The 24561-nt window shown below is 37.0% G+C and overlaps 2 protein-coding genes across 2 annotated transcripts in view; one reads left to right on the top strand and one right to left on the bottom strand.

The window, feature by feature from the left end:
• LOC138077595 (multidrug resistance-associated protein 1-like) overlaps positions 1–3308 on the top strand; it is a 92481-nt gene extending 89173 nt beyond the window's left edge. The window contains exons 26-28 of the mRNA XM_068969683.1: positions 323–489; positions 1531–1725; positions 2067–3308. Of these exons, the coding sequence (XP_068825784.1) occupies positions 323–489; positions 1531–1725; positions 2067–2223 (519 nt within the window). The 3' untranslated portion in view covers positions 2224–3308. The remainder of the gene's footprint in view (positions 1–322; positions 490–1530; positions 1726–2066) is intronic.
• Positions 3309–10371: 7063 nt separating this feature from the next.
• Positions 10372–23656, bottom strand: HSPA13 (heat shock protein family A (Hsp70) member 13). Its single transcript, XM_068970987.1, has 5 exons — positions 23632–23656; positions 20720–21060; positions 17761–17974; positions 14837–15004; positions 10372–13673 (listed from the first exon to the last, which is right to left on the bottom strand). Exons 1-5 carry the CDS (start codon positions 23654–23656, stop codon positions 13006–13008), a joined length of 1416 nt encoding a protein of 471 aa, XP_068827088.1. The 3' UTR covers positions 10372–13005.
• Between the last annotated feature and the right edge of the window lie 905 nt (positions 23657–24561).

Here is a 24561-nt window from a genome sequence, read left to right as displayed (position 1 = left end):
TGTATTGGCAGCTGGATTCTTTTACCACTGAGCCACCTGGGAAGCCCATATTATATTATATCCCTGACTAAATGGTGTTTACTATCATCATTATTATTGTGGTTGGAAAGCTGTTGTCAACATTATGAACTAGAGAAAGAAGAAGAATCAGGAAGTTTATAATAATTTAATCAAACACAGCTTATTCTGACCTTCTGCTTTTGGTTTCAATATAAAATGAATTTGATAACTATTTAGTTTTTCATCATTTTGCTTTTTCCTTATTTAAGGTACCCATGCCTCATGTGACAATAAGATTACCAGTGATTGTTCTATTCTCTAGGATCCTGTTTTATTTTCTGGAACCCTTCGAATGAACCTGGATCCCCTAGACAAGTATCCTGATCATGAGCTATGGGAGGTGCTGGAACTATGTCACTTAAAAGAGTTTGTGCAGTCCCTTCCCAAGAAGCTGCTGCATGAGATTTCAGAGGGTGGTGAAAACCTCAGGTAAGCTTAAAAGAACAGAGCTTGCCTGAGTTACTCATTCCAGGCTTTTTGGAAACAAGTTGGCCCCAGAGGGAAGTCACTCCTGAGCCACCATGGATTTTGTTGTTCAAAGCACATCATTCCTTCTAGAGAAGAGAGACAGGAATAAATAAAATGGTAGCCACCAGCTGGAAAACTGCTGGTGAAGGAAAATGGAGGGGAAGGAAAGCAACAATGCAGTGTGGAAAGTCATTAGTTAACTGACTCCTCTTTAGTAAAGACTCCTACCCTAATAGCTTTCTTCCTGAAAAAAATGTTTGAGCAAACTGGGAGATAGGAAGGACAGGGAAGCCTGGCATGTTCCAGTCTGTGGGGTTGCAAAGAGTCAGACACGACTGAAAGACTGAACAACGACAGCAAAATGCTGCTTTTTCTTCATCACTGTCAGAAACCTAAGGAAAATCAATCAGACCCTCTCTGCACCTAAGAGACGCAGCCTGCATGACTCAGCTGCTTCTTTGCTTGCTCCCCGCTCTCCCTCTCTCTGTTTCTGCCACCTTGGCCTCGTTGGCTTGTTACAGTTCCTTGAATATGCCAGGCCAGTTCCTGCCTGCCTCAGGAATTTTACATCTGCCAATCACTTTGCCAGGAGCAAGTTCCCGTTGGAAATCTGTAGGATTCACTTTCCATTTTCTTCAGGTCTTGAATCTAAAGGCATCGTCTCAGTGAGGATTTCTTTGGCATGCTCATCAAAAATCTCCACCCATGCCCACATTTTACATCCTGCCTTTCTGTATATTCGAATTCTTCTTATGCCTTTTGCTCATTTATCTTGTTTATTTTTTGTCTCCCCATGAAAACCCACAGACTTTTGCCTGTTTAATTCATTGTTCTGTTTGCAGAACTTGAACCAGAGGCTGGCATAATCACTCAGGGAATACTTCTTAAAGAATGAATGAATGTGGCTTAGGAAGAGAATAATAATGTCATCAGAATTTTAGAATAGGAAGTGTGTGACCATAAAATCCATTGTTGAGACCATTTTACTATTTTTTATAACAGTGTTGGACAACGACAGCTAGTCTGTCTTGCTCGTGCTTTGCTGAGAAAAACAAAAATTCTCATCTTGGATGAGGCAACAGCCTCCATCGATTTTGAGACTGATAACTTGGTGCAGACCACAATCAGGAAGGAGTTTTCTGATTGCACCATCCTGACGATTGCTCACAGACTGCATTCTATCATTGATTCAGACAGGTATGCTTTATTTGTTTTCAGAAGTAAAACAATTTCTATAGAGATAGCTATTGCACATCTGAAACACAGTAATTACTTGCCACTAATAATGGATTTTATCTGTGCTGAGAGATACAAAGTGTCCCCTAATAGTATGGAAGATACTTTCCAAAATAATTAGAGGAAAGCGTTAATGCTAAGAGAATATTAGAAAACTTGATATATTTCCTGAGTCAAATTGTACTTTTATTTCGTACTGATAGAACTTACCTAGTAATTTAAATTTTACAGTTGCAAGAACAAGAAAGGTGAACTGACATACTGATTATAGGTTACCTGACTGGATTCTTTTCACATTGCAGGGTACTTGTTCTAGACTCTGGAAGAATTACAGAATTTGAAACACCACAGAATTTGATACACAAGAGAGGACTTTTCTTTGACATGCTAACAGAAGCCGGAATAACAGGAGACTCAGGGGCGAAAAATAAACAGTTATTTATGGATTATACCAAATAAAAAAATATTATTTGAAAAAATAAAGACAGGAGAGAAATGCCGAAAAGTAGGCCTAGGTTGGCACAAACAGAGATAAGCACCATAGTTCTAACCATCCTGAACTGTGTCCAACCTTCTTTCTTCCATTCTGCCCTCCTGAATATATGCCTTTTACTGATTTTCCAAAGTGCAAAATGCCACTTATCCTTTAAGTCTCTGACTTTGTTCAGGAGTTATCTTCTGCACAAAGTATCTCTTGGTTTCTCTCCTTGGTCCCCGGTCTTATCTAGATACCCTTTGATATGCTCTGACTAGCCCTATGTGCATACCTTTATCACGGCAAGGACCAAAATCTGTTTAAATTCTTTTAGTGCGCCTCCCCTTAAAGCTACTTGAAAGCAAGAGCTTAGTTTTATTATCTTTGTATGTTGGGTTGCTAGCATAGTGCTTTCAGATTGTTGATACTCAACAAACATTTGTAGAATAAATCATTAGGCACTTTAGAGTAATACTATATAGGCACCTATTTACATATGAACAAAGTTTTGAGTTACTGTACAGTATATAAAGTTTTGGAGGAATCAGAAAAACTTTGAGTTATTCAGCTGCTTTTTTGAAAGAGAAAGTATATATTATTTATGGTGTGCTTTATTTAAAAATAATATTTTATAATATTTTTACCATTTGAGTAAAAAGCCAGTATTTTCTATGGAATGTCATTTTTTAATTGATTAAGCTCAGTGAGTTATATATCAGATGGTATGCATTCACAAGTAATTGCTAATTTGTGGTACTAATTATATTTTGAATGGCTTTTTCATTTGGTAGTTTTATGCAATAGAAGCAACATTATTTCTCTGAATTGCCCTTCAAATTTGAAGTTTCCAAACTTCAATTATATTTTCCTTTCAAGATTATTTTAATAAAATGTTTTAACCTGTTCAGACCCATCAGTCATTTCTTCTATCCTCCTTTTCTCCTTAACAACTTTGCATAACCTTGCTTCATCCCCTAAAGCTATTTATGAAATGTTAACTTAAATTGTAAAACCCTACATTATCTAAAATTTCCTTGCTTAAAACATTAGCTACTGAGAGTGTTGTCCTGTCTTTATATTCCTGTAGTACTTACCACTGTTTTGTGTTCAGTAGGCATTGAATAAATATTTGTTGAAATCTCTTAAGAAAGGAATTGTATATTTCATTAACATCAGTTAAAGTTTATGTCTTAGCTTCTTTACATCTGTAATAAGTCAGTCAGAGACATTGCATAATTTAACAGTCTAATGGTATGTCAACAGTCACATAGATATACTGTGGTATCTTCATGCCATGGAATTCTACACAGCTATAAGAATGAGCAACCACTACAGGCAATAACACCAATGACTCTCACATGCATAATGTGGAGTGAAAGAAGTAAAGCACAAAGAATACTCTTATATGATCCCATGATTCCATTGATATGAAAGTTTGTTTTTTAAAAAAGTAAAAGACAATTATACTCCTAGAAGTTGGGATACTGGTTACTCTTGGTTGCTGGTGTTAAGTCGCTCGGTCATGTCTGTCTTTGTGACCCCATGAACTGCAGCATACCAGGCTTCCCTATCTTTCACTGTCTCCCAGAGTTTGCTCAAATTCATGTCCATTGAGTCAAGGATGCCATCCAACCATCTCATCTTCTGTTGCCCCCTTCTCCTCCAGCCCTCAATCATTCCCAGGATCAGAGTCTTTTCCAATGATGGGTAATGATAGGGTAAACAAGGTGGGCTTCTGGAAAATGGTTATGTACTGTTTCTTGATCTGGGTCTGAGTATTGGTTCAGTTTGTGAAAATCATCAGGCAATATACTTAGGGTTTGTACAAATGTAGATAGATTTATATATTTATCTCATGTATGGGCTTCCCAGGTGGTGCTAGTGGTAAAGAACCTACCTGCCAATCCAGGAGACATCAGAGATGCAGCTTCAATCCCTGTATTGGGAAGATCCTCTGGAGGGCATGGAAACTCACTCCAGTATTCTTGCTGGAGAATCTCATGGACAGAAGAAGCTTTGGGGCTGCAGTCTATAGGATCGCAGAGTCGAAGGTGACTGAAGTGACATTAGTATATATGCATGCATGTATAATATAGTTTATATATTTATATATATTTATATAGTATATATTTAAGTCATATTTATATTTATATAATACAGTTAAAGAATAAAAAAGTAAAATTTTAAATGGTTTTTAAACAGTTAATATTTCATTCTAATTTCTACTATGTCCATCAAGTTTGTTCAATGATTTAAGTGGTCTTTGAAGCAAAATGCGAGAAATTTAGAAGACTGGATTATAGAGAAGTAGTAAATTTAAATTTTGCTCAGTCATGTCTCACTCTATGTGACCCCATGGACTATAGTGCACCAGGTTCCTCTGTCCACAGAATTCTCCAGGCTTGAATCCTGGAGTGGGTAGCCATTGCCTATTCTAGGGGATCTTCTTGACCCAGGAATCAAGTCTGGATCTCCTGCATTGATTAAATGATTGATTTATTTCAAATTGTAACTTAAAAAATAGATTAAGAAAATAATTATTATTTTTGACATGCAGAAATATTCATCTTAGCTAACAGAAGGAAATTCTAAGCAGCATTAAGTTGAATTACTTTAGGACAAGAATATTTATCACTGAAAGCCCAGTATATGCCAAGTGATGTACAAAGCACTAGAATAATTTATTACTTTTAATTCTCACTGAAGAACATAAGGAAGGTATTACTACCTACCCTTTTTTACCAAACATGATAAGATACCAAGAGGATCTTAGACAACAAATTGTAAAATCCAGACCCAGGTGACTGTAAAACTGTTGATGCTTATTTCAGTTCTCTAATAATATGTCTCATTTCTGGAAGAGCCACTTAAAGAGTCTATAATTAAAGAATGGGAGAGAAGAATTTTAAACCAATAGCTTTCAAGTAGATAAATGGTATTTGTCTTGGGGTCTGGGTTCTTCTTCAAATATACTATTAGTTAAACCCAAATGAATTAGTTATCATTGTAGGTAAAAAATGGTTGAATAAAGGCAATTTCACATACTTTTCAATTTAACTTTGATATCTAAGTTAGTGTTAAGAGGATGTAATGAAGTATTTTAATACACATGAAAATAACAAATAGTTATAACTGATCTAGAGGGCTTTTATTCTGGGAAAAATAATCAACAAAATTAAAATAAGAAAATTTTATTGTAGTTAAAAGAGTTCAGAATCTAGAGACAGAATATCTATGTTAAATCTCAACTCCACAGCTTTCTAGATGTGCAAACTTGGGCAAATTAACTTATTTCTCTGAACTTATTTGGGTGTAAGAATTTTATCTACCCCTTAAAGTTTCTTTTTTTTGGAAATTAAATGAGATGACACAACATTTAGGACAGAGAGAACACTTTCTGGAATATAGAAAATATTTAATAACCACTTTGATATTAACATTCATAGTTTCTTGTAGTTATATATAGTCTCATGTTTACAAACAAGATCACATAGGACACAGTTTTAAGTAAACAAAAAGGGTGAAACAGCCAATATTTATGATAGTCTATTGTATACACAGCAACTTGGGGATAATTGGATATTAAAATAAGATATGGTCCTCAATTGTGTACAATATGATCTTGGTGAGATTAAGCAACACTGAGAAGGCAGTAGCAGGGCAGATCTCTTTCGAGTCCTTTCAGTTAGCCTAGCTCTTGCTTTTCTAGCTGTCATTTTCCGAGTAAGTAGACCATCTGTGGAATATAGAAATCAGGACTTCTGGCAATATTCTGAGCCACATTTCTCTAAATCTTTTTCATGAAAATGAAGACTACCTCAGTAGTTTGTATGGCAACTGCTACGCCATTGGGTTAATGGCGCCAAGGTAATGGGTAATAAACCTGGTAAAGGCTGATTGGTTTTGTGACCAAAAGTGGGATCTGGCTGCAGACCTCTCTAAAAGCCAATGAAGTGTCAAGGTTGAGGTAAAGGAAAGTTTGCTTTATTTTGTATGTGGACAGTTGGGGGCAGGGGGAGGACAGACTCCTGTCCAAAGGCCAATTCCCCCCAGCTCAAACAATCAGGGAGCAAGAGCTTTTCTAGACAGAGGGGGCTACATACAGAAACAGCATAGTTAGCTCTGACAGTCACCTTGAAATTGGTCAGTGGTCTGACCAGCATCATCTTGATTGTTTTAAGTACAGTTAATCTTCAATTCCAGGGCCACTTTGCTTCCATTTCTTGTGGCCTGTTCTCAGAATTGTCAGCTATGTCATGGCTAAAGCCTGATCATCATGTAGTTAACTTCTCCACCTGGTGGGGTGCCTTCAGTATCTATTACACAGCTCACAGGATGTGGCTCAGAGTATTATCTATAGGCTTTGAGAAGAAACTAAAAGTCCTGGACTATGCTTAATGAGTACATTTTATTATTTGGTCTCCTTTGACTGTTTTCCTTTGTTTCTGGGTGTTCTCACATCTCTGATTAGCCTTATTCTTTGGCAAAAGTTTTTCCACAGACAAAAGTCAGGCAGAGGACATGGGGGACAAGGATCCATAGGGTCCCGATCCATTTCAGCTTCTTTTGTTAATGATTGCTGACTAGGTAACCAAGCTTGGTCACTTGCTATTTACAGACTGACCAGATTGAACCCATGCTTAGTTATCATAGCTGATCAATGATAGTAACATTTTATCTCATGAGGGGAGCACAAGAGAAAAAGAAAAATGAATAGGCATATGAGCAAAATGTAAAAATAACATCATAAACTAAAAAATTATCTGGTGATATTTGTGAAAATTTTGAAAAATATGTTTCCAAAACATTTAAAAGGAAAATGACACATATGCATTTTTGTGTGTCAAAGGAAGGGATACAGGGTTGATTTTGAGTTCATACTTGTAGCACTCAGCTTATCATTAATATACTTGGGGATGATTATGGGTTTATTGCTATTTTTCAACTTTTAATAGACATAATAGAAAATGTAATATGGTCATCAGAGAATAAGACTTAATGAATGATTGAGAATGTGTTACAGTGGAGTACCACAGGAACTAGGCATAAATATTAATCCAGCTTTAGTCAACACTAATTCTGTCTGAACATTTGCTTCTGGCTTTCTGTTCTGAGCATTTGTGCAACAATCTCCAGGTATTACACAACAGACTCTGCTTTCCCTGTATTGCCAGAGCTATGATTTTACAGAGATAACAGACAAGAATTAATGTCGACTGTGATGCATAAGGTCTTGAAAAAACCATTTCGTGTATTTTCTTCTTTTTTACTTAAACCACTTCCTTTTTATTCCATCTTGGCCAGAAGCAGACAGCCAACAAATAACAATTTAACACCATAAATTAAGTGTCAAAGGTTCAAAAACACAAAGAAGGAAAGAAGGAAAACAAAGAAGTGTAAACAACTAAGGGCTTATTTTTCTTAGGCAGAAAGAAGTCCCAAGGTAGAAAGGACAAACATGGCCAGAGCAGTTACATGACACCACTGGCTGCTTCTGCCCTTGGCTCAACCACCCATTACATGTCTGTTGATTGTTAGTTGCAAATTCATTGCTTTATCTCCAGCCTCATGTCGGTATTTCAAGAAGGTAGGTCAGAGTTATGTCACATGCTCATCCCTAGCTGCAGAGGAAGCTGGAAAATAATTTAAAAGTATGGGATGTTGCCTCTCCAAAAAAACTCACTTCTGAAGTAAGAATGAACAGAAAAGATATTGCGGTAGCATTTAGCAGAATCTGCCATGACCACTTTTGTTGTTGTTGTTAGTCACTAAATTGTATCTGACTCTTTGCGACCCCATGGACTGCAGCATGCCAGGCTTCCCTGTCCTTCACTGTCTCCTGGAGTTTGCTCAAACTCATGTTAATTGAGTTGATGATGACCCCTTCTCCTCCTGCCTTCAATCTTTCCCAACATCGGAGTCTCTTCCAATGAGTCGGCTCTTTACATTAGGTGGCCAAATTATTGGAGCGTCAGCTTCAGTATCTTTCCTTCCAGTGAATATTCAGGGTTGATTTCCTTTAAGATTGACTCGTTTGATCTCCTTGCAGTCCAAGGGACTCTCAAGAGTCTTCTCCAGCACCACCGTTCAAAAGCACCAATTCTTTGGCATGTTACAAAGTATTAATATTTTTCAATCTTGACAAAATACTCTTAATTTAGTTACTTGGGAGACAAATGAGAGGTACTATTTACAACTAATAATTAAGATCCAATTTCTAGTTTCCAATACTACATAGGACACATTAAACAATTTAAGGTGAATGGATAAACTCTTAACAGAAGTATGTATTTATATTATTATATATATGTATATATACAAAGTTGTGACTAATAATTTGCCTTCCAATGCAAGAGTGTGGGTTTGATCCTGGTCAAGGAGCTAAGATCCCTTGGCTTGAGGATTTTAAAAAGCAATATTGTAACACATTCAATAACTTAAAAAAAAAAAGTCCACATCAAAGTTGTGTTACATATTTTATGTAAGCCATTTTAAAACATTTTAAATGTCTTTTTAGGTAAGCCAAAGCATGGTTAATTCAAAGGGGTATAAAAGAAACTGCATTTGTTACTTTCTTAACATCCACATAACTTGAGGTAAGGCAAGCTATTAATTCTTTCCAAAATTAAATAAATGCTTTACCATGGCAAATTTATCTTCTCTCCTCTTCAGAATTCTCAAAAATTTTCAGAAGTTTTAGACTCATAGAATTAGGGCTTTGAGTATATTAGGGAAAACAACCTACATTTGTGGCATTTTCTTACAATTCTTATAAAATTAGCCAGTCACTGAAACTTGTTTCAATGTTTCTTATGGAGAATTATTTATCATCTCCATTCATAATACTTGGCACTTTCGGTGCCAGGCACTTACAAAACCCCAGTGAATTAGGTACTATTATCTTCATTTTGCATCTGAAAAATCTGTAAATTCAAATTTCTCAGTAATGTGAAGAATTAAATGTGTGTGCTCAGTCACTCAGTTGTATCCAACTCTTTGTGACCCCATAGACTATAGCCCGCCAGGCTCCTCTGTTCATGGACTGGATTTGAATCATAACTCTGCTACTTACTAGCTGTGTAATGATGTATTAATTACATAATACATCTGTACCTTAATTTACATACCTGAAAATGGGTTAACAGTGTATGCATGCTAAGTTGCTTCAGTTGTGTCTCTTTAGCAACCCTATAGGCTGCAACCTGCCAGAATACTCTGTCCATGGGATTTCCCAGGAATCTGTTTTTAAGGGCTCATTTGAAAAGACTACATGAATCGAATGAATTTCTTTAAAAAAAAGTGTTTTTTAGTCCAAATAATAATACAAACTTTATTGGAGAATTATAAAGTATTAATCACCAACCAAAGTTATTAAGCAGGGTTATTAACTATCTAAATTAGTTTTGGCTCCATTAGTCAAAAGCCATGAACTGGTATTCAGAATTCTAGGTATATGTCATTTCTTTAAATTAGAAGAGACATTTTCTGTATCATGAATAGGATACCCAGAATTCTAAATATAAATTCACAGCTTCTGACTATAATGGAGCCAAAACTAATCTAGAAAAACAAACACTATATTGCTTATACATGGAATCTATAAAAATGATACAGATGAACTTATTTTCAAAGAAAAACCAGAGACACAGGCCTAGAGAACAAATGATAAGCAGAGAGGAGGGAAGAATTGGGAGATTGGGACTGACATATATACACTATTGATACTATACATAAAATGGATAATGAGAAACTACTATATAGCACATGGAAGTCTCTTCAGTGCTCTGCGGTGACCTACATGGGAAGGTAATCCAGAAAAGAGGGGATATGTGTACACATACCACTGACTCACTTAGCTGTGCAGCAGAAACAAAACACTGTAGAGAAACTATACTCCAATAAACATTAATTAAAAAATAAATAAGTAGAAAACTAAGCAATTTCAGGGACATTCAGGATGCAGGAAATTAAGCCATACCTGCTGAGGTCATGTGCCGTAAGCATCAGATCAGCTCTATTCCCATTTCCTTTCTTATTTATATACCTCAAAAATGTGCTCTGGCATAGTCTCAAATAGAAAATAAAGGACACAGTTTAAAAAACAAACTGCAAAGTGGCATTTATTTACATTAAAACGTAAACCACCTGTATGCACACAAAGTTAAGAGGCACAATGTTATGCACAGTAACTATGATTTTCAGAACATGTTACACACAATAGTGTCTGCTGATACATCAGTGGTTCCAGTGAAAACAGGAGGTACCAAAACATTCCTGACACCAAATAAATTATTCACATATTCTAATCATATAAGACAGTTAATTTTTTTAAAAGTTATGTACTTCAAAAAACACTAGCAAGATGTACAACCAAAATATAGTTTTATGCAAAATGTCTTCAGATTATTATATATAAATGATCCCTTTCAGAATGCATTTTTACCTTTTAAATAAACTACATTGACTTCAAGACTATTTATACATAGCCTCCTAAATATGATTGCAGACAGACACTATTTTTTAAAAAGTGTAATATACTAGAGAATATGCTGAACTATTGGCTCCAAATTCCAACACTGCCACTCTATTTTTCAGACACAATCAAATTTTTTAAATTCCAATTTTAGAGTATGAGATTAGCTGTTCTGTTTTGCAGATTGTTTCTTCTAAGAACTCTTAACAGACTGTCCTAACTATCTCATGTATCGGAGAAATTTGAACTTTAAAAATCTTAAAATGCTTTAGTTAAAGCTATACATATACAGAGATTTTAATAAATTGAACACTTTTCTTTTAAAAGACCTTTGCACAAAGATCTTTTCCAATTTTTAAGTCTAGTAAAAATTTTTATAAAGTTCAAAAGAACACTTGAATATATTTATAATGCAGTGAAGGCTTCCTCTTTGGCATTTCTCCATTCAGTTCTAAAATAAAACATGTGAACAGACATTTTCTATTTTTCTATTTATCTACTACAGACATTTTCTATTCACAGAAGTATCTGATTGAAATTAACAGCAATTTCATTGCTAAGAAATATTTTCTTTATAATCTACAAAAACACTTAGATTTTACTATGAAAAGCAGAAATGTTTTGATGTTGCTGAAATGAGTTTGCTTATTTCCTTTTTTCAGTGATTGGAAATTCAACATCCTTTCTAATTCAGCAATGGACAGAGACATATTTTACATTAGCAAAAATGTTGACCAGAGTATAACTTCTGAATATTGAGAGGAAGTAGCCTCTATTAAGGAAAATCTTCAAATAATAGGGGCATAACAAATAAAACCACTATGTGTTCTTCCTTGGTTCCTGCAGCTTTTCTAAAAGAAAACAAACTAAAACTACTGCACTAAACCAATATTACTATAAACTATACTGATTTGTGGACATTTTTTAACATTGCCTTCTGTAAGAGTTCCACATTACTTCCAGTATTCATGAGTTTTTTGTTATTATCACAAACTAACCTTAAGGTTAAAACAGTCCAAGTCTGATTATTTTTAAATGATGATAGGAAACAAATAACAAGGATTTTGCAAATGAGTACAATTCTCCTCATTCACAACTAAATATGGGGAAAAATGTCAGTAAAGCTGACACAAACGCAAGCTAAATTCTGCAGGGCTTACTGACAATAAACACTGAAAAAAAACCAAAAACATAAAATAAATAAATACTGTACCTAATTACTGCTGTTTATCAATGTCTTGTTGTTTAGTAGCTAAGTTGTGTGTCTGACTCTTTGGGATCCCACTGACTGAAGCCCCAGATTCCTCTCCATGGGAGTTCCCAGGCAAGAATGCTGGAGAGGGTTGCCATTTCCTTTCCCAGGGTATCTTTCCAACCCAGGGCTTGAACCTGTGTCCCTTGCATTGACAGGCAGATTCTTTACCACTGAGCCACCAGGAAAGCCCCTTATCAACATCTACAAAGGTCTTAAATAACCAAAAAAATTATAGTAATAAATACTGTGATATTAACACATTTTTAAAATGCAATTAATAATTCTCTTTTGTTTTCTAACCATGCAGAACCATGGAAATCGAAGCAGAGAATGATAGCAGATTAAAGAAATAAAATATAAATTGGTAATGAAGTATTTGAATAAATTTGTAGCTTTTTTAGAAAGAAAACAAACTGATTCAATAAATATATTTTAAAAATCTGGAGAATGCAGGTTACATGAATAGGACACATAACAGGACACTGAATTTGTGACGGTTAACTTTGTCATATAATATGGCCGTTATTGAATATTGTATATGCACTTATATAAATAACACTGCTATCTCCCAGTCAATGTAAGTACATGACATCAACACTGTCCTTCAAGTATAGTTCAAATTAAGAATTACATTTGATAACCAAGTAAATAAATTGCCAGCCCCTGCTAACACAATTTAGTAAGAACTGGGAATCATATAACTGGCACTAGGCAATGTTTACAGAATATAATTTTAAGTGCACATGGATATCTACTTCCAGAATCCAGAAAATACAGTCACCTATGCTCCAATAAGAGAGTTTTACCTCAATTCTATCATTTTATAAGTACTTATAGGAATGGGATCTCTCCAAAATCAAGAAGGATCGATCTGGTCACATTCAATCTTAAAGTGTTATGCAAAATTTCATATATATAAACATTATCTTTCAGGTAAATGTGTGAGACATTTTTGAGACTTTATTTGGCTGATGGAGGTGGTCTGATAAAGAGGAAGAGATCATTAGACAAGATCTCAAATGGCCATCCCTCTGTACTTCAGTTGAAGTTGGTCTTCTGTAAATGCTTATTGGGAATTTCTAAAGCACTGACTTGGAGAGGCCAAGAGCCTCCATCAATCCCTGCCTGGATAGCCACTCCTGTCACCACGGCCAGGTCAGGGTCTACAGACGTGTTGGGGTCCTTTCCGAAGAACTCTTGGATGACTTGGCGGATTCGAGGAATACGAGTTGAGCCCCCAACCAAGACCACCTCATCAATCTCAGTCTTTTCCAGGTGGCCTTCTTTCAACACTTGTTGAATGGGTACGAGTATTTTCTGGAAAAGATCTTCATTAAGAGTGTCAAAGAGCTTTCGTGATATTTCTGTTTCAAATAAAACCTGACCCTCTCCATTTTTCTTTTCAGAAAGGTTAGCTCCAAACATGCTGTCCACATGGGGGTCATCTGCTGGGGAAAATTTGTCCTTTGGCAGTCCACTGTCACTAGGCGGAGGTCCCTTTCTGTCATTTTCTTCCACTGTTAGTAATACTGACATCTGGGCAGTCTCATGAAGTGTCAGGTTTAACTTGACCATTTCTACAGCTTGTCTTAATCGGTGGATTTCCTCTTTCCTAGAGGGCAGGAAGCCATATGTTTGATAGATCTGTTTGTATAAGTACTGAAGCAATCTTTGATTGAAGTCTTGTCCTCCAAGTTTATTGTTTCCTAAGTTAAAAATAAAAAAGTTTATATTATATTATGACTAAGGCAATGGCACCCCACTCCAGGACTCTTGCCTGGAAAATCCCATGGACGGAGGAGCCTGGTGGGCTGCAGTCCATGGGGTTGCTAAGAGTCTGACACAACTGAGTGACTTCACTTTCACTTTTCACTTTCATGCATTGGAGAAGGAAATGGCAACCCACTCTAGTGTTCTTGCTGGAGAATCGCAGGAACGGGGGAGCCTGGTGGGCTGCCGTCTATGGGGTCGCACAGAGTCGGACACGACTGAAGCGACTTAGCAGCAGCAGCAGCATGACTATATGTATGTGTTTACATATGCATGTATCTGTGTAGTATGTATGTATAAATGATATTCTGGGAATGATAAATCCTTATTTAATGTATTTAATTCAAAACTATACTATTAAAATACAGTGCACATCTGGGTTCAATTGATGTAAAAGGAAGTCTCTCAGTGACATCAAATACTTTTTCAGAAAATAAGAAATTGAGAACACAGACTGGGCTTTAAGTAGCAATTTAGAAACAAAAAGTGGCATTAGTCTCAAAAGAAAGAAGTGTTTCTTACAATTAAAAAGTACTAGTAAGCATTTATCTTAAAAAAAAATTTCCTTTTTAAATGATTAAGAGCTAAAAAGTAGAAAAAGTAATTTAATAAGGAAAAGAGTAATGTGATATAAATTTCCATCACTGAACTTGCTTCTAAATGGAGTCCAGTTAGAGTACCTATAACTTAAGTTCCATAGGCTTAATTCCTTAAACTAAAACAAAAACCGTAAAAAAATTTAGAATGCAAAATACTATTACTGGATTTCCTAAACATACCTATTTAGTGAAACAGATTATTAAATGAAGTAAACTGACCATCCTTCATTTTAAATGATTTCTTTCCTTCTGTTCCCTTCACAACGGAGGTGAAAACTACTGGCTGAGTTAGCTCAAATATTTGACTTACAGTATATCCAGTCATTTTTAGAGGCTTAACTTTTTGCTATAAATAAAATAGGTGGTGGCATTAAGATCACAAGTACAGAAGATTACCAAAATGAATGCGAAGAATACTGACACATTGAAAAATGAACACTTTACACATTAGATATGTCAACATGGCTGAATCTCGTTAACACTCCCTACATTTTTCTTACCAGACATGGCTCGAGTTAAAAACATTCCTCCTTGTTTATTCAGCAATGACACATCGAGAGTTCCTCCGCCCAAATCTATCACCAAGACGTGAAAGACTTCAGCTTTGTGGAGACCATAGGCCATAGCTGCTGCTGTGGGTTCATTTATTACTCTTAAGATCTTCAGTCCTGTAAAATTGGTTGGAGGGAAGAACAATCATTAAAGGACATGATTAAGGAATTTTTTTTCACTTAATCCTACAACATATTAGTATCTTCTCCAACATGAACTCCACTGAGTAATAATAAGAAAGAACAGTCACAAGCCAAATAAAACAATGAAACGGGAAGGACAAATACTGGTTCTTCTAAATGGATATCATTAAAATTATTCTAAAAGATGACTACAGTATAAAGAAATAAAGGCCCAGATTCAGTGAAATACATCACTCTACTCTTTTTAATACTTAATTTTAAAAGATCTCTCAGCCTCTTCTAACTTTCATATTTTACTTGGGAAGGGAAACATTAACCATATACTGTAACAAATAGCTATGGAAATAAGCTTATGGAAATAAGCTTATTTAAAAATGACTTTTTTTGTAAAAGAACAAATCAATAGATAGAAAAATGATAAAAAAGAAAAATCTGAGAAGATATGCTTTAATAGCTACAATGTATTTTTAAAAAGAATTTAAAATGCAAGATCCTTGAAAGCAACTCTGAAATATACAGCAAAATCTGATTTTAAGGTAATGCTAAACAGTAGAATGTGCAAACAAAAGATCAAAATTTCCTTGAACAAAATTCCTGCTTTAAACTAACTGCCACATATAATAAGTGGCCTTGAAAGTAGTATGACTCTGTATCAAGAGCCATAAAAACTAGTCAAACTCTGAAGAATTTATTCAAAGACCATAATACTATTCTCCTTAGCTTTCTGACTTCATCACTCACTCGCCTTTGGTCACACTGGCCAACCTTCCATCTTCTAAATTCTCATCTCATGGCTGCTACACTGGCCATTCTCTCTCCTGCAACTTATTTCCTCCATGCACCTGCTTGGCTCACTACCTGGTTTCCTTCAACTGCTTAAATATCACTTTCTCATTGAGGTCTATCTGACCACTCCCTTCAAAACCTGCAAGTTCCCCCTATTCTCTGATCACCTAGCAAGCCCATTCCCTTATCCTGTCTTTTCTTCCGTAACATGTTCAGTTTAGTCACTCATTTGTGTCTGACTCTTCCAACCCATGGACTGCAGCATGCCAGGCTTCCCTGTCCATCACCAACTCCCAGAGCTTGCTCAAACTCATGTTCATCGAGTTGGTGATGACATCCAACCATCTCGTCCCGTCATCCACTTCTCCTCCCACCTTCAATCTTTCCCAGCATCAGGGTCTTTTCCAATTAGTCAGTTCTTCACATCAGGTGACCAAAGTATTGGAGCTTCAGCTTCAGGATCAGTCCTTCCAATCAATATTCAGGACTGATCTCCTTTAGGATGGATTGGTTTGATCTCCTTGCAGTCCAAGGGACTCTCAAGAGTCTTCTCCAACACCACAGTTCAAAAGCATGAATTCTTCAGTGCTCAGCTTTCTTTATGGTCCAACTCTCACATCCATACATGACTACTGGAAAAACCATAGCTTTGACTAGATGGACCTTTGTCAGCCATGTAATGTCTCTGCTTTTTAATATGCTGTCTAGGTTGTCATAGCCATAGAATGTTACTTTTTTTTTTTGGCATAAAATTGCTTTACAATGTTGTGTTAATTTCTGCTGAACAATGAAGTGAATCAGCTATATGTATGCATATATCCCCTTCCTCTTAAACCTCTATCCCACCTTCCTCTCCCACAGCATGTTACTTTCTGATACACACTGTATCAAGGCTCTCAACCAGAGATCATTTTCTTCCTCTAAAGACATCTAGCCATGTCTGGAGACATAAAATTATCACTACCTGGTAGAGACGGTGCTATTGGCTAGCTTCTAGTGAGTACAGGTTAAGGGATGCTGCAAAATGTCCTATGATACATAGGATAGTTCCCCAACAAAGAATTATTCAGGCTAACATGTCAATAATCCTAAGGGTTGTTGTTCAGTCGCCCAGTCATGTCCAACTCTTTGCAACCCCATGGACTGCAGCACACCAGGCCTCCCTGTCCCTCATCATCTGCTGAAGTTTGCCCAAGTTTATATCGATTGTATCAGTGATGTTATCCAGCCATTTCATCCTCTGACACCAAACCTGGTATATTAGGTCCATGAATCAAGGTAAATTGGATGTGGTCAAACAGGAGATGGTAAGAATAAACATCAACATCTTAGCTATCAGTGAACTAAAATGGACGAGAATGGGCGAACTTAATCCAGATCACTGTATCCACTGTATCTACTACTGTGGGCAAGAATCCCATAGAAGAAATGCAGTAGCCCTCGTAACCAATAAGAGTCCAAAATGCAGACTTGGGTACAACCTCAAAAATGACAGAATGTTAAAGGTAAGAACACTATATTTATCTTCAATACTGATTTTCTGTTTCCTCCAATAGAATATAAGCTCCATGAGAAAAAGGGTTTACCTGTTCTGTTTACCTAGGTAATCAGTATTTGCTGAACGGTATCAAATAAATTTTCTCCCACCTCAGATTTTTAAAAATCATTGTATTATATTCCTCTCCACATTAAAACAAGTTCAGGAGAACAAACTCCTCACTGCTAATGTGTCCATGTTTTTTCTCAGCCTTGGTCATATACCTGATAGGCTGTTGTCAGAATATACATATTTTACATTGTACCATGGAGCCTTCTTAATTGTTTATCTACCATATAGTTTGTCTAGGCGCCTAATCAAGTGGTTTGCAAAATAATACACCTCATTACAGATTTTCAGCCTAAGAAAATTTTGAGAAAAATGCAACTCAGGCAAGTGATATTACCTGCAAGGTTAGCAGCTTGAATTGTTGAATTTCTCTGCTTTAGATCAAATTCTGCTGGTACAGAAATAACAGCATTGGCAACTGGCATTCCAAGATACTCCTCTGCCATTTCTTTTAATTTTAACAACAGTCTAGAGCCAACATATTCTGGGGAAACGGTGATGGTTTCATTACTTGTCACAGAAAATTCAACCATTCCATTTTTGTTTAAAACCTGTGAATAAGGTTTGCAAAGATGAAAACACTATACATAAGTGTGTGTGTGTATATCTACATACATATTATACATAACACATATACTAACACACATAAATATATATATATACATATATACATTGAATGTATTCAATCAAAACTTACCCTGAAAAGGTCATAAAATTTCATTTGTTATCTAGCAAGTGCATGTACAAATATTAGAGGCTATTAAAGGATACACTCTAAAATTATAAAATGAATCCACTCTAGTTTTTAATAACAGCAGAAAAATAAAATTTATCACTGAGTATGCATTGAAGAAGGAAATAGCAGTGTACTCCAGTATTCTTGCCTGGAGAATCCCAGGGACGTAGGAACCTGGTGCACTGCCATCTACAGGATTGCACAGAGTCGGATACGACTGAAGCGATTCAGCAGCAGCAGCAGCAGCATATAATTGGAACAGAGAAGATTCTCAATACATATGTTAAATATAAGAAAAAAAAGAATGATGAGATAGAGGGAATTTAGTCAGTCGTGTCCAACTGTCTGCAACCCCATGGACTGTAGACTGCTAAGCTCCTCTGTCCATGGAATTTTTCAGGAAGGATACTCGAGTGGGTTGCCATTTCCTTCCCCAGGGCATCTTCCTGACCCAGGGACTGAGCCTGGATCTCCTGCATTGCAGGCAGATGCTTTACTGTTTGAGCTACTAGGAAAGCCCAATAGAAGGAATAGTCGCTGCTAAATCATGTATGTGACTCAAGATCTTCGTTTTCAAAAAACTTATTTATTTCCAAACATAACAGATAATTGAAAGAATGTGCTGGCACATATTAACAAGAATAATTTTACTACTTCACTATTTTTGCTAAGAATCAAGTATTACTCACATTCTTATTTCCATGAAAACGTGTATTAGTATATTATCCTTGCTAATGTAGTTGTATATTTGTACATTTTAAAAAATTAGATTAATTCCAGTATGTTCAGAATAACCATGAAAGAGAAACAACAAAAAAATTGGACTACTGAGAAACTCCAAAACAAAACCACACAAAAAAAAACCCACCTTAAAATAACTCTAGGATCAATAAGTAATGTACCCAAAGCTGCAATTTAGAGGAAAATGTATAGCTTTATACAATTTTATCATTACAAAATAAAAATTACAAATTAATAAAGGGTCTTAACAAAAGACCCTGATGCTGGGAAAGATTGAGGGCAGGAGGAGAAGGGAACGACAGAGGATGACATGGCTGGATGGCATCACTGACTCAATGGACATGGGTTTATGTGGACTCTGGGAGTTGGTGATGGACAGGGAGGCCTGGCGTGCTGCGGTTGATGGGGTCACAAAGAGTCGGGCATGACTGAGCGACTGAACTGAACTGAACTGAACAAAAAATTAAAAGGAAAGCAAAGAAATAAACCAAATACATACCTGGAGAAATTTTTTTCTCCTCTGAAAAATGAATAAAAATTTCAGAGCTCTTATATATGGGTTATTCAATAAGCAGCACTGATACAATCATCTAATTTCAAAACTATTAGAATCCTATTTCATAATTTACCAAAAAAAAAAACACAAAACCCTACATAAATATCTAAATATTTAAGAGAAAAAGCCCAGCAAAACTCCAAACCTACAAATACTTACATAAAAGCATTAGAAAAAAAAATACAAGTGGATAGGATAGCAAAGGCTGTTGTAAGTAGCATAAGACTCTAAAAACATTTTAAAGGAATTATTGAGATGATTTTACCACATAAAAAATCTAATACTCTTGACAGTTAAAAAACAAAATTATACATCAGTTAGTTAAAAAAAAAAGGGGGATACTTAAATGTCACAAATGTATTTTTATAGTCATTCAAAAAAGATAAGCATCCCAAAAGAAAATAGGACAAAGGGTGAGAAATGGATCACTGAAGAAGAATGCAATAAACTGATTTTTTTAAAAGTCTGACTTCACTAGAAATCACAGCAGTGCAAATTACTACCAGATACCATTTTTTACTTATCTATTGGCAAAGACTGAAAAATAATAACTACTGAAGACATAGGCAGTCTGAAAAATAGATAAGAGCATGTAAATTTTTCAGTGCCCAAAGTTGGGAATACAAATCAGAAGCCTTAAAAACATACAACCATTTGGCCTATCAAATTTAGGAAATTATCAAACAAGTGTAATACACATGTACAAACAATGATATTCACTGAAGCTCCAATGATAGTGGAAAACTAGGGAAAAAATAAAACATACAGAGACTGGACAATTAAATGGTGGAACAGCTGTTTCACACAACCATGAAAGATAATGATGTAAACTATATATATGAGTTTCAAAGAAGTCAAAACACAGCATGCCTAGTATGATCTCTTTTTCTATGTACAAATACGTATACACACACAATACAAAGAGAGTATCTATTTATCCATCCATCTATCTATAGATACACGGGACTTCACTAGCCACCTGCTACAATGCATTTTGAGGATGGTAGAGTGAGAAGAACAATAAAAGAACAATGCATTTTTGAGGATGGCAGAGTGAGAAGATGGTAGTGTCCTAAGTCCTCAACAGTGTTGTGGAACCAACGAATTAACCAACCCAGGAGCCGCTGGGGGATTGCTTGTTGAATGAGATAATATAACTTCCATACAAACTGAGTCCATTGAAACATACATTTTTGTAACTTGAAGCCAAAGAACTAATTGAAACAGTGTGCTGAACTAAAAATACATTTCAGCTTAACTTACCTTAAATGGGTATCTCCCAATTTCAGCCTCCAGTTCTTCCGGGGTAAAAACTTTGCCTATGAATCTTTTAGCATCATATATTGTGTTCTGAGGATTTGAATCTGCAAGCTCTAAGCTTTCATACCCCACATAAACATCATCGTCAGTGAAGGATACCATGCTGGGTATGCTGATATGACCATTTTCATCTGGAATGACCTTTACTTTTCCTGTGCCAGGAAAAAATACCCCAACTGAACAATAGGTAGTGCCAAGGTCAATTCCAATCACTTTAGGAGTAGGCAATGGTAAATATTGTTGTGCCAAATAGCCAGCCAACAGGAGAGTCAAAACAGCTGATCCTGAAATACAGGCAAATTAAAAGTTATGTCTTATCAAACTAGTACAATTTGATAAATTACAACACTAAAATCACTCTTCAATACTAGACTATAAAGTCTCAAAATTTTTTTCTTTTATACTCATAACATTTCTCAAACATCATGTTTTTCACAATTCAAACTGACTATAACACCATTAAAATGAAGTAACAAAAACAAACCAAAAAAACCCCTGTATGTTAGTGTACTTAACTTATGGGTGAGTAAAGGGCTGAAAAAGAAACATTTCAGTAATACTTGTACTAATATTGACAGGAAAAAGTCATTTATCTGGAGCAAAAGTCAGAATGTGACCCAGTTCAGTTCAGTTGCTCAGTCCTGTCCAACTCTTTGCGACCCCATGAACCGCAGCACGCCAGGCCTCCGTGTCCATCACCAACTGCTGGAGTCTACCCAAACCCATGTCCATTGAGTCGGTGTTGACATCCAGCCATCTCATCCTCTTTCATCCCCTTCTCCTCCTGCCCTCAATCTTTCCCAGCATCAGGATCTTTTCAAATGAGTCAGCTCTTCACATCAGGTGGCCAAAGTATTGGAGTTTCACTTTCAACATCAGTCATTCCAGTGAACACCCAGGACCGATCTCCTTTAGATGGATTGGTTGAATCTCCTTGCAGTCCAAGGGACTCTCCTTCTCCAACACCACAGTTCAAAACCATCAATTCTTTGGTGCTCAGCTTTCTTTACAATCCAACTCTCACATCCCTACATGACTACTGGAAAAACCATAGCCTTGAGTAGACAGACCTTTGTTGAGAAAGTAATGTCTCTGCTTTTTAATATGCTGTTTAGGTTGGGTATAACTTCCCTTCCAAGGAGTAAGCGTCTTTTAATTTCATGGCTGAAATCACCATCTGCAGTGATTTTGGAGCCCCTAAAAATAAAGTCTGACACTGTTTCCACTGTTTCCCCATCTATTTCCCATGAAGTGATGGGACTAGATGCCACGATCTTAGTTTTCTGAATGTTGAGCTTTAACCCAACTTTTTCACTCTCACTTTCATCAAGAGGCTCTTTAGTTCTTCTTCACTTCTGCCATAAGGGTGGTGTTATCTGCACATCTGAGGTTATTGATATTTCTCCTGGCAATCTTGATTCCAGCTTGTGTTTCTTCCAGTCCAGCATTTCTCATGATGTACTCTGCATAGAAGTTAAATCAGCAGGGTGACAATATACAGCCTTGACATACTCCTTTTCCTATTTGGAACCAGTCTGTTGTCCCATCCAGTTCTAACTGTTGCTTCCTGACCTACGTACAGGTTTTTCAAGAGGCAGGTCAGGTGGTCCAGTATTCCTATCTCTTTCAGAACTTTCCACAGTTTGCTATTTAGATTTTATAGTTTTATAATTAGCTTCAGATATCAATATTAAAACAAAACCCTATTATTAAAATTTCCACACCAAAAGCCTGATATTGTAATGCTAAAACTCTTTTATCTCTCCTCTCCTTTGTCCTTTCAAAAGGATGAAATGAATAAACTAGATCGAAATAGTTTTGGAAGTTGCTTAGATATTAAACTGTCTTCATAACAGAACACAATTAACCTTTTCTGTACTAAATATGAATGAAGGACATCTTGCAGCAGTGATATTTAGGAGAATAGAAGTGTGTAACTCAATGCTAATATAAATGGAAACTCTTTGAAGTTAGGTTTTAGTCATGTTGAATCCCCTGCACAAATGGTTCCTAGCTATCAGAAGCTGGCCAATAAATGTTAATTATGAAAAAACCAAACATGTACAAATGTTACACTGCCTGTAAACGTAAGTGAAGGAGAAAGAAGCCACTTCGAATTTATAATTAATCTGTTACTTGGTTTCAGGAGGCTGTGTTATACATCTGTGTCCACCCAGGTTACATACAACTCAAAATGCCAATCTAAAGGAGTCTCTTGTACTAATTCTTAGCTTAGTAACAATTAATTACTCAATAAAAAATAAAAATCCTCATCAAAACGCAATGAAATGAAATCAACTGCCATTTCCACCTTCCACTCGCTCTTACAGACTCATTTTCAGAAACATCTGATCACATTCTGGCCCGGAGAGGGTAATTCCTACCAGGATTGGTGGAAACAACACGGGCCTACACATTTAAGAGCCCTGGATCTCTCAAAATCCAGCATCCCACGAGCCTACAGGTCGGGAGGCTGCTAGTGCTACTTCCCCTTCCTCCACAAAGGGGTCTCGGAGATGCACATTCTAGAGGCCTCTCAAAGACCCCGATTCAACCAACGATTCAAAAATCGACATTCCTTGGATAAGAACACTTCCTGAGGTCCAACATCCTTGAAATGTATGCAGAGGGTCGCCACCGGCCCTACCCGGGCCTACAGCGGCCAGGTCATTCCTAGAGGCGACCCCCAACCCGGCGTCGGGAACAGCCCCAAACCGCCTCAAAGTCACCTTTCTGACGCCTTTCCCGCCACGCTAGCGGAATCGAGCGGTTGCAACAACGACCCCGACCCATCCCTGCTTCCCTCAACCGCTCCGGTGCCCGCGACAGCGTAAAGAACCCCCCTCGTTACTAACCTAAGATCGTCATCTCTCCGGCCATCACAGTCCCGCCGAAGAGGCTTGCGATGACTGTAACATACGTGAGGCACCGCCCCCAAGCCGCCTGGCAGACCCGCGCTCTGGGAAATGTAGTCCTATCGCTCTGACTCGGTCAGAGAAACTATTAGAAAGGACTTCATTTCCCGTGAGGAGGCGGGGATTAGGGCCCCCATTCAACCGCTGCCAGTGACGCCTGAGCCACCCTCCCACGCACGGGCTACAGAGCCAATTACGCGGAGATGGCGGAGTACTAAGAAGAGGGACTGGAGTTTCTAAGCAAACGTGAGGTAAAAACAGGCCATCTTTTTAGCACCGCCTCGCCGCTCTGCATTCTGGGAGGTGTAGTTCCTCCCTCTCCCCGTTCGCCTAGGGGAGAGTGAGGACTGTTGGGTTTTGGCGTGGTCCCTGACCAGGCCCAGGTTCCAGCGTTTGTTATTTCGTTCTTAGTACCTTTTGAAACGTGCTTTTTTGCCTGGGATCTAGATTCCAGATGTGGGTTCTTAAATGTCCCCCATTCCCCGCCCACAGCATCCTTTAGAAGAGCCTCTGTCACAGTGCAGGCCTAGAGGGTGACTGGGAGGGCTACCTTGGAACTCGGATAAGAACCTCAGTGCTTTGCTTTTCTTTTGGGAAAAAAATGTATTAGAGCTATCTAAAGTGAGTGCGATTTATCCAAAGGAGTAGGGACAGGTTTTCTCTGTTGCTAAAACTGAGGGCCGTTAAAAACAAAAATGTAAACAAGATACCTTAACGTTCTCTTGAGTTAAGTCATAAGTGGCAGGAATTGTTCTCATGTACAGATCCCATAACATGCCGCGGCCTTTTAGGACCCTTGTGAAGTGTTTTTCTGATTCTAGTCTTCAATAAACCCCATTTTTCTCCCTTCTTTGTCACTGCTTGTACATA

This window comes from Capricornis sumatraensis, chromosome 1 (genome assembly GCF_032405125.1).
Source record: "Capricornis sumatraensis isolate serow.1 chromosome 1, serow.2, whole genome shotgun sequence".
NCBI classification, from domain to species: domain Eukaryota; kingdom Metazoa; phylum Chordata; class Mammalia; order Artiodactyla; family Bovidae; genus Capricornis; species Capricornis sumatraensis.
Note: the sequence above shows the minus strand (reverse complement) of the source record. Positions and strands in the feature narration are given on the sequence as shown.

Coding starts and splice junctions, on each gene's coding strand:
- HSPA13 (XM_068970987.1), bottom strand. CDS start 23,656: ATGGCCGGAGAGATGACGATCTTAG. Junction 17,975..20,719: donor TTGGGAGATACCCATTTAAG/GTAAGTTAAGCT, acceptor CCTTATTCACAG/GTTTTAAACAAAAATGGAAT. Junction 15,005..17,760: donor TCAAGCTGCTAACCTTGCAG/GTAATATCACTT, acceptor CCAATTTTACAG/GACTGAAGATCTTAAGAGTA.